Source organism: Carcharhinus amblyrhynchos, chromosome 9, assembly GCF_965287045.1.
Source record: "Carcharhinus amblyrhynchos chromosome 9, sCarAmb.v2.hapA, whole genome shotgun sequence".
Classification (NCBI taxonomy): Eukaryota; Metazoa; Chordata; class Chondrichthyes; order Carcharhiniformes; family Carcharhinidae; genus Carcharhinus; species Carcharhinus amblyrhynchos.
Genome location: NC_137332.1, coordinates 1,021,255 through 1,035,421, shown reverse-complemented (window position 1 = coordinate 1,035,421; position 14,167 = coordinate 1,021,255). Strand labels below are relative to the sequence as shown.

The window sequence follows — 14,167 nt, the reverse complement described above, 5'->3', positions numbered from 1 at the left end:
GTGCAGCCGCACCAGAGTTTTGTACAGTTGTAACATGACCTCACGGCTCCAAAATTCAATCCCTCTACCAATAAAAGTTAACACGCCGTACACCTTCTTAACAACCTTATCAACCTGGGTGTCAACTTTCAGGGAGCTATGCACATGTACACCGAGGTCTCTCTGCTCAACTACACTACCAAGTATCTTACCATTAGCTCAGTACTCTGTATTCCTGTTGTTCGTTCCAAAGTGAATCACCTCACACTTTTCTGTATTAAACTCCATTTGCCACCTCTCGGCCCAGCTCTGTAGCTTATCTACGTCCCTCTGCAAACTGTAACATCCATCCTCACTGTCTTCAACTCCTCCAACTTTGGTGTCATCAGCAAATTTACTAACCCATCCTTCTACACCCTCATCCAGGTCATTTATTAAAATGACAAACAGTAGTGGCCCCAAAACAGATCGTTGAGGTACACCACTTGTAACTGAATTCCAGGTTGAATATTTCCCATCAACCACCACCCTCTGTCTTCTATCAGCTAGCCAATTCCTGATCCAAACTGCTAAATCACCCTCAATCCCATGCATCTGCATTTTCTGCAGTAGCCTACCATGGGGAACCTTATCAAACGCTTTGCTAAAATCCATATACACCACGTCAACTGCCTTACCCTTATCCACCTCTTTGGTCACCTTTTTAAAAAACTCGATAAGATTTGTGAGGCATGACCTACCCTTCACAAAACCGTGTTGACTATCCCTAATCAATTTATTTCTTTCTAGATGATTATAAATCCTATCCCTTATAATCCTTTCCAAAACTTCGCCCACAACAGAAGTAAGGCTCACCGGTCTATAATTCCCAGGATGGTCTCTACTCCCCTTCTTGAACAAGGGGACAACATTTGCTGTCCTCCGGTCTTCCGGCACTATTCCTGTAGACAATGATGATATAAAGATCAAAGCCAAAGGCTCTATAATCTCCTCCCTAGCCTCCCAGAGATTCCTAGGGTAAATCCCATCCGGCCCAGGGGACTTATCTATTTTCACACTTTGTAGAATTGCTAACATCTCCTCCTTATGTACCTCAATCCCGTCTAGTTTACTACCTGGTATCGTGGTATTCTCCTCGGCTACATTGACTTTTTCCTGTGTGAATATTGATGAAAAATACTCATTCAGTGCCTCTCCTATCTCTTCAGGCTCTGCGCACAACTTCCCACTGCTGTCTCTGACTGGCCCTAATCTTGCCCTAATCAATCTTTTATTCCTGACATACCTGTAGAAAGCTTTAGGATTTTCCTTGATCCTACCTGCCAAAGTCAAAGAACAAAGAACAAAGAACAAAGAACAACACAGCACGGGAAACAGGCCCTTCGGCCCAACGAGCCCGCGCCGCCGTCCCACTATCTCAGTGTCCTATTCGTGATTTTAGTCTACGCCTAATGTGCGAGGATCAGGGAGGTCCAATTTAGGGACAATTTAGTACCCAATCAATCAGCCTAAAAGCACATCTTTGGGGATGTGGGAGGAAACCGGAGCACCCGGAGGAAACCCACGCAACCACGGGGAGAACGTGCAAACTCCCACAGACACAGGCCCAAATCCATGTGTCCGCACAGTAACAGAGATAGTCTCTGAGCTGTCATGTTGCCCTCGAGATGGTCCAGTTTAAGCACACTAACGACATGAAGCAATAGGCAACTCCCGAAGCAACGTCCAAGAGCAGCCCACTACAACCTGCCGCATGCATGCCCCTTGCTGGACTTAAATGGCTGTGGAGACAAAAAAATTCATTATTAAACAGGCAAAGACTAACATCCCTGAGGCAAAACGTATTCCCAAGCCTACAATGTTTAGTAAGGCCTGCTATATCCCCCTATATGTAGCCCGCTCATGTGGCTGTCTAAGTGACTCTTAAACAACCCTAGCGTGCCTGCTTCCACCACCTTACTCGGCAGTGCATTCCACACCCCCACTACCCTTTGCGTGAAAAACTGCCCTCTAATATTTGTCTTATACCTAGCCCCCCTCACCCTAAGCCCGTGACCCCTCGTTCTATCCATTTCTAATAGCGGAAAAAGCTTACCACCATTTACTCTATCTATCCCCTTCATAATCTTATAAACCTCTATTAGATCCCCCCTCAGCCGACGTCTCTCAAGGGAAAACAGCCCAAGTTCATTCAATCTTTCCTCGTAAGACAGCCCTTCCATACCAGGCAGCATCCTGGTAAATCTCCTCTGCACTCTCTCCAGGATCTCTACATCCTTCCGGTAGTACGGCGACCAGAACTGGACGCAGTACTCCAAGTGAGGCCTAACCAACGTTCTATACAACTGCAACATCAGACTCCTACTCTTATATTCTATACCTCTTCCTATGAAGGCTAACATACCATACGCTTTCCTCATCACATTCTGCACCTGCGCCGACACCTTCAGGGACTTGTGCACTTGCACCCCCAGGTCTCTCTGCGTATCTATACTCCGGATAGTTCTACCTTTTATCGTATAACTCCCCTCCACATTATTCCGGCCAAAGTGCATCACCTCGCATTTCTCCGGATTAAATTCCATTTGCCATCTATCTGCCCAATCTACCAGCCTGTCTATGTCCTGTTGCATTGCCAGGCACTGCTCCTCAGTACCCGCCAATCCAACCATCTTAGTGTCATCAGCAAATTTGCTGATCACACCACCTACCCCCTCTTCCAAGTCATTAATATATACCACAAATAGAAGAGGTCCAAGTACCGAGCCCTGCGGCACACCACTGGTGACAGGCCTCCAATTGGAAAAGGAGCCTTCCACTACTACCCGCTGTCTCCTCCTCCCAAGCCAGTTCTCCACCCATCTACATACCTGGCCTTGTATCCCATGAGCCTTCACCTTTTCTATCAGCCTACCATGAGGGACCTTGTCAAACGCCTTACTGAAATCCATATAGACGACATCAACGGCTTGTCCTTCGTCAACCGTTTTTGTCACCTCTTCAAAAAATTCCACTAGATTCATAAGGCACGACCTCCCTGTAACGAAGCCATGCTGCGTATCCCTGATCAGATTGCAGCGCTCCAGATGTTCATACATCCTATCCTTGAGGATCCTCTCCATTAGCTTGCCTATAACTGAAGTCAAGCTCACCGGCCTATAATTCCCTGGGTTATCCCTCTGACCCTTCTTAAACAACGGTACTACATTTGCAATCCGCCAATCCTCTGGGACCTCACCTGTGTCCAAGGAAGAGACAAAGATTTGCGTCAGAGGCCCAGCAATTTCATCCCTCACCTCCCTTAGCAGCCTGGGATAGATGCCATCAGGCCCCGGAGATTTATCCGTCTTTATACTGTCTAAAAGTCCCAACACCTCTTCCCTCGTGATGACTATTTCCCTCAACGGATCCTCAAACTCCTCAAGCACAGCACCAGACATCAGGCCCCTCTCCTGCGTGAATACCGACGCAAAGTATTCATTCAGGATCTCCCCCATTCCCCCAGGCTCCAAGCATAGTTCCCCTCCTCTGTCCCTGAGAGGACCAATCTTCCCTCTAACCATCCTTTTATTTCTAACATAGGAGTAAAATGCCTTAGGATTTTCTTTAATCCTACCCGCCAAAGCCATTTTGTGGCCCCTTTTTGCCTTTCTGATGCCCCTTTTAAGTTCTCTCCTACATTCTCTGTATTCTTCTAACGCTATCTCTGTCCTCAAATGCCTAGATCTAATGTACGCCTCCCTCTTCCTCCCGACCAGGTCCTCAATATCCCTAGTTACCCACGGCTCTCTAATCCTACCCTTCCCATCCTTCCTCTTGACCGGCACATGTCTTTCCTGCAAAGATTTTAGTTTTCCCTTGAGAGACTCCCACATACCCAGCGTCGACCTGCCATCAAACAGCTTACCCCAGTCCGTATCTTTAAGATCCTGCCTAATCCGGTTGTATCTAGCCCTCCCCCAGTTTAACACCCTCCCCTTAGGACAGGCTTCATCTTTATCCATTAATATCTTAAACCAGACAGAGTTGTGGTCACTGTTAGCCACCTGCTCTCCTACTTCAACGTCAACCACCTGCCCAGGCTCATTCCCCAGAACCAAGTCCAGTATAGCCCCCTCTCTGGTCGGGCTATCCACATACTGCTCCAGGGATCCTTCCATTACACACTGTACAAATTCCTCCCCGTCAGCACCCTCTGATCTCAGCACCTTTCAGTCTACCCTGGGGAGATTAAAATCTCCCACTACCACCACCCTATTCTTCCTGCACTTATCTAGAATGTCCCTGCTTATCCCTTCTTCCACAACCCTCGGGCTGTTGGGCGGTCTGTAGTACACACCCAACATAGTAACATCTCCCTTCCTATTCCTCAACTCCACCCAAAGCGACTCGATTCCTATATCCTCTATACCTCCCTCCCTCTGCACTGCTATGATGCAATCCTTAACTAACAACGCCACTCCCCCACCTCTCAGCGACCCACCCCTATCACGCCTGAAGCACTTATACCCGGGAACATTCAACTGCCAGTCCTGCCCTTCCTTTAACCAAGTCTCTGTCACCGCCACCACTTCCAACTTCCTTTCGAACATTATTGCCTTCAGTTCATCTGTTTTGCCAGCCACACTCCTAGCATTGAAACACATGCACTGAAGACCCTCAGAAACAATCCGATCCTTCTTCCTACCCTCCGGGCTTACCCTATCCCCAATCCCAGTTCCGTCCACCTCCCCACCCCCCCTCCATATTAGTTTAAACCCTGCCGAAACACTCCAGCTAACCTTCCAGCTAAGATATGCACACCCTTCCCAGTTAACTGTACCCCATCCCTCTTGTATATTTGCCCCTCTTTCATAAAGACTTCCCAGTGGTCTACGAATCTAAAACCCTCTGCCCTACACCAATCCTTCAACCACGCATTTAGTTGGAGTATCTCATTATTTCTAGCCCTGCTAGCCCCAGGCACCGGCAGCAGCCCAGAGAACGCCACCCTGGAGGCCCTACATTTCAGCCTAGCCCCCAACTCCCTGAACTGCCTATGTATGTCCCCCCTGCACTTTGTTCCTACATCCTTCTCTCCTACGTGCACTATCACATCAGACTCCGTCCCTCCACCCTTCAAAATTCCCTCTACCCTTTCTGAAACATCCTGTACCCCTGCTCCAGGGAGGCAGACTACCATCCTGGAGTCCCGCTTTTGCCCACAGAACCGCCTATCAATCCCTTTGACTCTCCCATCCCCCACCACTATCTCACACCCTGCACTCTTCCCTTCCTCCGAGGTATTCTGATCTCCCTCCCTTGCCTTCTCTACCCCAGCTGTCACCCCACCCTTGATATTCCGGGGTAATTCCTCCGGGGCGGTCCTAGTGCCATGACTCCTTTTCTTTTTGCTCTTCTCATGTCCTCTTCTAGCTCTTCTTAACTCTCTCTTTAGCTCCTTCCTGGCTAATTTATAACTCTCCAGTGCCCTAACTGAGCCTTCACGTCTCATCTTTACATAAGCCTCCTTCTTCCTCTTCACCAGAGATTCAACTTCCTTAGTACACCACGGTTCCCTCGCTCGACCACTTCCTCCCTGCCTGACAGGTACATATTTATCAAGGACTCGCAGTAGCTGCTCCTTGAATAAGCTCCACATTTCAGATGTTCCCAGCCCCTGCAATTTCCTACTCCACCCTATGTATCCTAAATCTCGCCTAATAGCCTCATAATTACCTTTCCCCCAGCTATAACTTCTGCCTATCCCTTTCCATCACTAAGGTAAACGTAACTGAATTGTGGTCACTATCACCAAAGTGCTCACCTACCTCCAAGTCTAACACCTGGTCTGGTTCGTTACCCAGTACCAAATCCAATGTAGCCTCACCTCTTGTTGGTCTATCTACATACTGTGTCAGGAAACCTTCCTGCACACATTGGACAAAAACTGACCCCTCTAACGTGCTTGAACTATAGCTTTTCCAATCAATATTTGTAAAGTTAAAGTCCCCCGTAACAACTACCCTGTTACTTGCGCACCTATCCAGGATCATCTTTGCAATCCTTTCCTCTACATCTCTGGAACTTTTTGAAGGCTTATAAAAAACTCCCAACTGTGTGATCTCTCCTTTCCTGTTTCTAATCTCAGCCCATACTACCTCAATAAACAGGTGCACATCAAATGTCCTTTCTGCCACCGTAATACTGTCCTTGACTAACAATGCCACGCCTCCCCCTCTTCTACCACCTTCTCTGCTCTGACTGAAACATCAGAACCCCGGAACCTGCAACAGCCATTCCTGTCCCTCCTCTATCCATGTCTCTGAAATGGCCACAAAATCGAAGTCCCAGGCACCAATCCAGGCTGCAAGTTCATCCACCTTATTGCGTATGCTCCTCGCATTAAAGTATCCGCACTTCAAACCACCCTCCCACCTGCCAATACACTGCTGTGACCTAGAAACCTTATCCATGACCTCCCTATTCTCATCCTCCTGTTCATTGGAGCTACAGTTCAGGTTCCCATCCTCCCTCTGAATCAGTTTAAAGCCCCCTGAATAGCACTGGCAAATTTTCCTCCCAAGATCTTAGTTCCCCTCTGGTTCAGGTGCAACCATCCCTCTTGTAGAGGTCCCACCTACCCCAGAATGAGCCCCAATTGTCCAAGTATCTGAAACCCTCCCTCCTGCACCATCCCTTTAGCCACGAGTTCAAATGTTCTCTCTCTCTCTGTTCCTCTCGTCACTATCCCGCGGCACAGGTAACAAACCAGAGATAACCACTCTGTTTGTTTTAGCCCTAAGCTTCCACCCTAACTCTCTGAATTTCTGTTTTATATCCCTATCCCTTTTCCTACCTATGTCATGGGTGCCTACGGGAACCACGACTTGGAGCTGGTTCCCCTCCCCCTTCAGGATCTCGAACACTCGATCAGAGACATCACAGACCCTGGCACCTGGGAGGCAACACACCAACTGCGAGTCTCGCTTATTCCCACAGAATCTCCTATCTATCCCCTTAACTATGGAATCCCCAGTGACTAATCCTCTATTCTTCTACCTTCCCACCTGAGCATCAAGGACAGACTCTGCACCAGAAGCCTGTACCCCATGGCTTACCCCCTGTTGAGTCGTCCTCCCCATCTACATCTCCTTGTCATCCAAGACACTCCTCACTGTTAACCAACGTTCAACTTTGTATCATCCACAAATTTACCCATCCTATCCCCTAAATACTCATCAATGTCATTTACATAAATGATGAATAATAGGGGGCCTGGCACAGATCTCCGCTGGACACTGGCTTCCAGTCTGTAAAGCAGCCTCTGTCATCACCCTCTGTCTCCTACAACTGGGCCAATTTTGAATCCACTTTATCAAATTACCCTGTATTCCGTGTAAATTTGCCTTCTTTATAAGTCTTCCATATGGGATCTCGTCAAAGGCTTTGCTGAAATCCATATAAACTAAATCAACCACACTTACAGATCAGCCATGATTTTATTGAATGGCGGGGCAGGCTCGAAGGGCTAGATGGCCTACCCCTGCTCCTATTTCTTCTGTTCTTATGTACCCTCATCTACATACCTCGTCACCACCTCAAAAGATTCAATCAAGTTTGTTAGGCATGACCTCCCTCTGATGAATCCATGCCGTCTATCCCTGATCACTCTCTGCCTCTCCAAGTGGAGGTAGATGCTCTCCTTCAGACGTTTCTCTAATAGTTTCCCTGCCACTGATGTGAGACTCACTGATTTGTACTTCCCTGGTTTACCTCTACAAGCCTTCTTAAATAACAGAACCACATTAGCCGTATGTGGCACGGCAGCACGGTGGCACAGTGGTTAGCACGGCTGCCTCAGTGCCAGGGACCTGGGTTTAATTCCAGTCTTGGTCACTGTCTGTGTGGAGTTTGCATGTTCTCCCTGTGTCTGCGTGGGTTTCCTCTAAGTGCTCCGGTTTCCTCCCACAGTCCAAAAGATGTACAAGGTGGGAGGATTGGCTGTGGTAAATAAATACATTGGGTCCAGGGATAGGGCAAGAGGATGGGCTGGGTAAGTTGCTCTTTCTGTGAATTGGTGCAGACTTGATAGGCCCAGTGGCCTCCTTCAGTACAGCAGAGATTCTCTGGATGATCACTCACAATATTATAAACCCGACACAAATCCCCACTGCACCCCCATGGGCACAGCCCACTAAAAAAAAATCTCCAATCCCCACAGAAAAATCATCTCCAATTCCCACAGAAAAATCATCTCCAATCCCCACCGAAAAATCATCTCCAATTCCCACTGAAAAATCATCTCTAACCCCCGCTGAAAAATCATCTCTAACCCCCGCTGAAAAATCATCTCCGACCGCCACTGAAAAATCATCTCCAATCCCCACCGAAAAATCATCGCCAATCCCCACTGAAAAATCATCGCCAATCCCCACTGAAAAATCATCTCCAATCCCCACTGAAAAATCATCTCCAATCGCCACTGAAAAATCATCCCCAACCGCCACTGAAAAATCATCCCCAACTGCCACTGAAAAATCACCCCAATTTCCCCTGGTGAATAATCATCAATCGCCACTAAATAATCAAAAGACAACAAGACATAGGAGCAGTATTAGGCCACTCAGCCCATCGAGTCTGCTCCGCCATTCAATCATGGCTGATACTTTTCTCATCCCCATTCTCCTGCCTTTTTCCCAAAACCCCTGATCCCCTTATTAATCAGGAACCTATCTATCTCTGTCTTAAAGACACTCAATGACCCGGCCTCCACAGCCTTCTGCGGCAAAGAGTTCCACAGATTCCCCACTCTCTGGCTGAAGAAACTCCTCCTCATCTCTGTTTTAAAGGATCGTCCCTTTAGCCTGAGGTTGTGCCCTCTGGTTCTAATTTTTCCTACTAGTGGGAACATCCTCTCCATATCCACTCAATTCAGACCTCGCAGTATCCTGTAGTTTCAATAAGATTCCCCCCTCATCCATCTAAATTCCACCAAATACAGACCCAGAATCCTCAAACGCTCCTCATATGACAAGCTTTCATTCCAGGGATCATTCTTGTGAGCCTCCCCTGGACCCTTTCCAAGGCCAATACTTAAATACAAAACTGCTCACAATTCTCCAAATGGGGATCTGACCAGAGCCTGAGACAGCCTCAGAAGTCCATCCCTGCTCTGTATTCTAGCCCCCTCGACATGAATGCTAACATTACATTTAGAACATAGAACATAGAACACTACAGCACAAACAGGCCCTTCGGCCCACGAGTTGCGCCGATCACATCAACACCTACCAATCTATAGACCTATCTATAACCCCCAATCCCATTAAATCCCATATACTCATCCAGAAGTTTTTTAAAAGACCCCAGCAAGTTCGCGTCCACCACCACTGACGGCAGCCGATTCCACTCACTCACCACCCTCTGAGTGAAAAACTTACCCCTAACATCACTTCTGTACTTGCCTCCCCGCACCTTAAATCTGTGTCCTCTCGTAGCGACCATTTCAACCCGGGGAAATAGCCTCTGAGAATCCACCCTATCTATTCCTCTCAACATTTTATAAACTTCTATCAGGTCGCCTCTCAACCTTCGTCTCTCCAGGGAAAAGAGTCCCAGCTCCCTCAACCTAACTTCGTAAGGCATGCCTCCCAGTCCAGGCAACATCCTTGTAAAATTTACCTTCCTAACTGCCGACTGAACCTGAACGTTAACCTGAAGAGAATCTTGAACAAGGATTCCCAAAGCCCTTTGTGTTTCTGATTTCCTAAACATTTTCCCATTTAGAGAATAGTCTCTGCCTCTATTCCTTCTTCCAAAGTGCATAACCTCACACTTTTCCACATTGCATTCCATCTGCCCCTTCTTTGCCCACTCTCCTAACCTGTCCAAGTCCTTCTACAGCCCCCCTGCTTCCTCAATACTACCTGTCCCTCTACATATCTTTGTATCATCTGCAAACTTAGTAACAGTTCCTTCAGTTCCTTCCTCCAAATCATTACTGTATATTGTGAAAAGTTGTGGTCCCAGCACTGACCCCTGAGGCACACCACTAGTCACCGGCTGCCATCCTGAGAAGGACCCCTTTATCCCCACTCTCTGCCTTTTGCCAGTCAACCAATCCTCTATCCATGCCAGGATTTTACCCTTAACACCATGGGCACTTATTTAACTGTCTCCCAAGTGGCACCTTCTCAAAGATCTTCTGGAAATCTAAATAAATCACATCCACTGGTTCTCCTTTAACTAACTTCCTATTACCTCCTCAAAGAACTCGAACAGATTTGTCAGACATGACTCCCCTTGACAAAGCTATGCTGACTCTGTCCTATTTTATCATACACTTCCAAGTACTCTGCGATCTTTAATAATGGATTCTAAAATCTTGCCAATGACTGAAGTCAGGCTAACCAGCCTATCACTTCCCATCTGCCATCTCCCTCCCTTCTTATTTAGCGGTGTTACATTAGTTACTTTCCAGTCTTCTGGGACCCTCCCTGTCTCCAGTGATTCCTGAAAGATCACCACCAATGCCTCCACAATTTCCTCAGCTATCACTTCTAGAACCCTAGGGTGTAGTCCATCCAGTCCAGGTGATTTAATTGTAATACCGTTACATCTGATTCCAGCTTCTCCCCCTCTAACTGCGGGGTAAATTCTATCAGATTGTGGTCACTGTTCCCTACGGGTTCCTTCACCTTTAGTTCCCTAATCGAGTCTGCCCCATTACACGTCACCCAATCCAGAATTGCCAGTTCTCCAGTCGGCTCTGTCACAAACTGCTCCAAAAAAAACCATCTCTTAGACATTCCACAAATTCCTTTTCTTGGGATCTATTACCTACCTGATTTTCCCAGTCCACCCGCATATTGAAGTCTCCCAGGATTATTGTAATATTGCCTTTTTTATTTGCCTTTTCTATCTCCTGATTTATTTTCTGTCCCACATCCTGACTCCTGCTGGGGGGGTCTGTACATAACTCCCATCAGGGTCTTTTCACCTTTGCGATTCCTCAACTCCACCCACACAGATTCTCCGCCTTTGCATCTTATATCACTTCTTGCTAAAGATTTAACTTCATTCCTTATCGTCACTAATTCCCATTAAATATTCACCACCAATCTCCAGTGAATAATCACCATTGAGAAATCACCAATCTCCAGTGAATAATCACCCCCCCGCCCCCAATTTCAAATCGTTTTCTTTCAAATAGTTAGGAATTCACTTTTGAAATGCCCCAATTAATAATGCTTCCACCACACTCTCGGGCAGTGCATTCCAGTTCGTAACCCTTCACTTCTTCCCACAGGGAGTGGGGAGAATGTGAGACTCGCTCCCACGGGGAGTGGGGAGAATGTGGGACTCACTCCCACGGGGAGTGGGGAGAATGTGAGACTCGCTCCCACGGGGAGTGGGGAGAATGTGGGAATCGCTCCCACAGGGAGTGGGGAGAATGTGGGAATCGCTCCCACAGGGAGTGGGGAGAATGTGGGACTCGCTCCCACGGGGAGTGGGGAGAATGTGGGACTCGCTCCCACGGGGAGTGGGGAGAATGTGGGACTCACTCCCACGGGGAGTGGGGAGAATGTGGGACTCGCTCCCACGGGGAGTGGGGAGAATGTGGGAATCGCTCCCACAGGGAGTGGGGAGAATGTGGGAATCGCTCCCACAGGGAGTGGGGAGAATGTGGGACTCGCTCCCACGGGGAGTGGGGAGAATGTGGGACTCGCTCCCACAGGGAGTGGGGAGAATGTGGGACTCGCTCCAATGGGGAGTGGGGAGAATGTGGGAATCGCTCCCACAGGGAGTGGATGAGGTGAATAGTATCGATAAATTTCGGGGGGATGCTGGATAAGCACACGAGGTGGAAAGGAATAGCAGCAGCAGATACTGATAAGGTGAGATGGAGAGAGGATGGGAGGAGACTCATGTGAAGGAATAACGCTAGCACGGAGAAGATGGGCGAATGGTCTCTTTATGTGCTGTACATTCTGGGTAAGCTGTATTTTTGCATTAATTTTGCTGCATTTGTCTCCAATGGCAGCCCTGATTGCCGCCGTGTGACAGAGCGGATTGTCTGAATGGGTTTCACACTTGGGTCTAACGCCAGGTTTCTTTGCCTTGTTTTAGGGTCTCCCAGGTTCCGCAGGTCTGACAGGCCCTCCCGGTCCCCCTGGTGATCCGGGTCAGAGGGTAAGTCACAATTTTCAACCTATAACGACAGTTAAAATGTGAAGATGTTCCTTTGGTCACGGCTGATTGGATGGCTTTTTGACATTTGGATTCGGAGTGTTGCTTTTTTGAAAAGTTTCGCTGGGATTTTTATTTTGTTCCAAAGCCTTGGTTGGATTTTGACATCACTTCACATTGGGGTTTAAAAATCTAAATGTGGGGAACTATCTGCTTTCAATCAGCAACAGCAGACTGTGCTTACACCCTTGTGAAAACAAACCTTTTTTGAAGCACACAGCTGAAGGATAATGAAAACCACCTTTACTTTTACTGAGGCAGCGCGAGGCCTTGGCATTTGGTGAATTGTAACTGAACTCGCTCCGTGCAGCGAGACTGAGAGGCTGCCATGGAGAAAAGGTTTCGGTAGCTCATGTGGAGACTTGTGCTGTCTAATACTCTCAATCCTGCTCGTAGCCTGAAGCACATAATTCAGAGATCCCGAGAGAAATAGTTAACATTCGATTGAAGGAGAGAGAGAGAAAGAAGGAATTCTTTCACATACATTACCACCCCACTTTCACAAAAAACAGATGTTTGAAGATTATTAAAATTCATGGTCAGAAATGTTCCTCTGACACATCTCTGCAGTTTTGCAGATGGCATCCCAGCCTCTCACACTTGCCCAGAATTTGATGTGTGCCTGTGATTATTTGTTTGCCTTTCACGTATAACCCAGCAAGTCAACAAGACTCACAAATCGCAGATTCCCACTCTGCACGGCAGCCTCTCTTCCCGCTCCCGTTTGGACAGGCAGAGTTTGTACCGAGTTCAATCCCAGAAACTGCAACTCTACCCCCTGCACCCTCCCACACCCATCAAAAATTTTCATCTGGAAAAACATTTGCCCACATCATTTCATTGTTAATTAATGCTGGCTCATAATTCCAAACATCTTTTGAGAGCACACTATATTCCACTGGAAAAACCACACTGTACTAATTGGAGGTCTGTGACTAGTGGTGTTCCGCAGGGCTCTGTACTGGGACCTCTGCTGTTTGTGATATATAAAAATGATTTGGAAGAAGATGTAGCCGGTCTGATTTGTAAGTTTGCGGATGTCACGAAGACGGCTGGAATGCGGGTCACAATGAACATTGTCAGAGAATACAGCAGGATAGAGATAGGCTGGAAAATCGGGCAGAGAAATGGCAGATGGAATTTAATCCAGATAAATGCGAGGTGATGCATTTTGGTAGATGTAATGCAGGCAGGAGCTATACAATAAATGGCAGAACATCAGGAGTATAGACACATGAAGGGACCTGGGTGTGCAAGTCCACAGATCCTTGAAGGTGGCAGCACAGGTGGAGAAGGTGGTGAAGAAGGTATATAACATACTTGCCTTTATACGACAGGGCATAGAGTATAAAAATTGGCGTATGATGTTACAGCTGTATAGAACGTTGGTTAGGCCACATTTGGAATACTGTGTCCAGTTCTGGTCGCTACACTACTAGGAGGACGTGGAGGCTTTGGAGAGAATACAGAGAAGGTTTGCCAGGATGTTGCCTGGTATGGAGGGTCTTAGCTATGAGGAGAGATTGGGTAAACTGGGGTTGTTCTCCTTGGAAAGACGGAGGATGAGGGGACACCTAATAGAGGTGTATAAAATTATGAAGGGCATAGATATGGTGAAGAATTAGAAGCTTTTTCCCAGATCAGAAATGACAAACACAAGGTCGGGGGGCGGGGGGCGGGGGGGGCGGGGGGGCAAGGTTCAATACAGATATGCAGGGGATGTATTTTACACAGAGGATGGTGGGGGTCTGGAATGCGCTGCCAAGCAAGGTGGTTGAGGCAGACACACTAGGATCATTTAAGACTTATCTAGATAGCCACATGAACAGACTGGGAATAGAGGGATACAAACTGATGGTCTAGTTAGGAACACATGATCGGTGTAGGCTTGGAGGGCCGAAGGGCCTGTTCCTGTGGTGTATTGTTCTTTGTTCTCTTTGTTCTTTGTACTCAGAAA

General features: G+C 47.5%; 1 protein-coding gene across 1 annotated transcript in view; it reads left to right on the top strand.

Moving 5' to 3' along the window:
• Positions 1-14,167, top strand: part of col11a1a (collagen, type XI, alpha 1a) — a 443,284-nt gene that overhangs the window by 173,415 nt on the left and 255,702 nt on the right. The window contains exon 11 of the mRNA XM_080195067.1: positions 12,091-12,153. Within this exon, the coding sequence (XP_080051193.1) occupies positions 12,091-12,153 (63 nt within the window). The remainder of the gene's footprint in view (positions 1-12,090; positions 12,154-14,167) is intronic.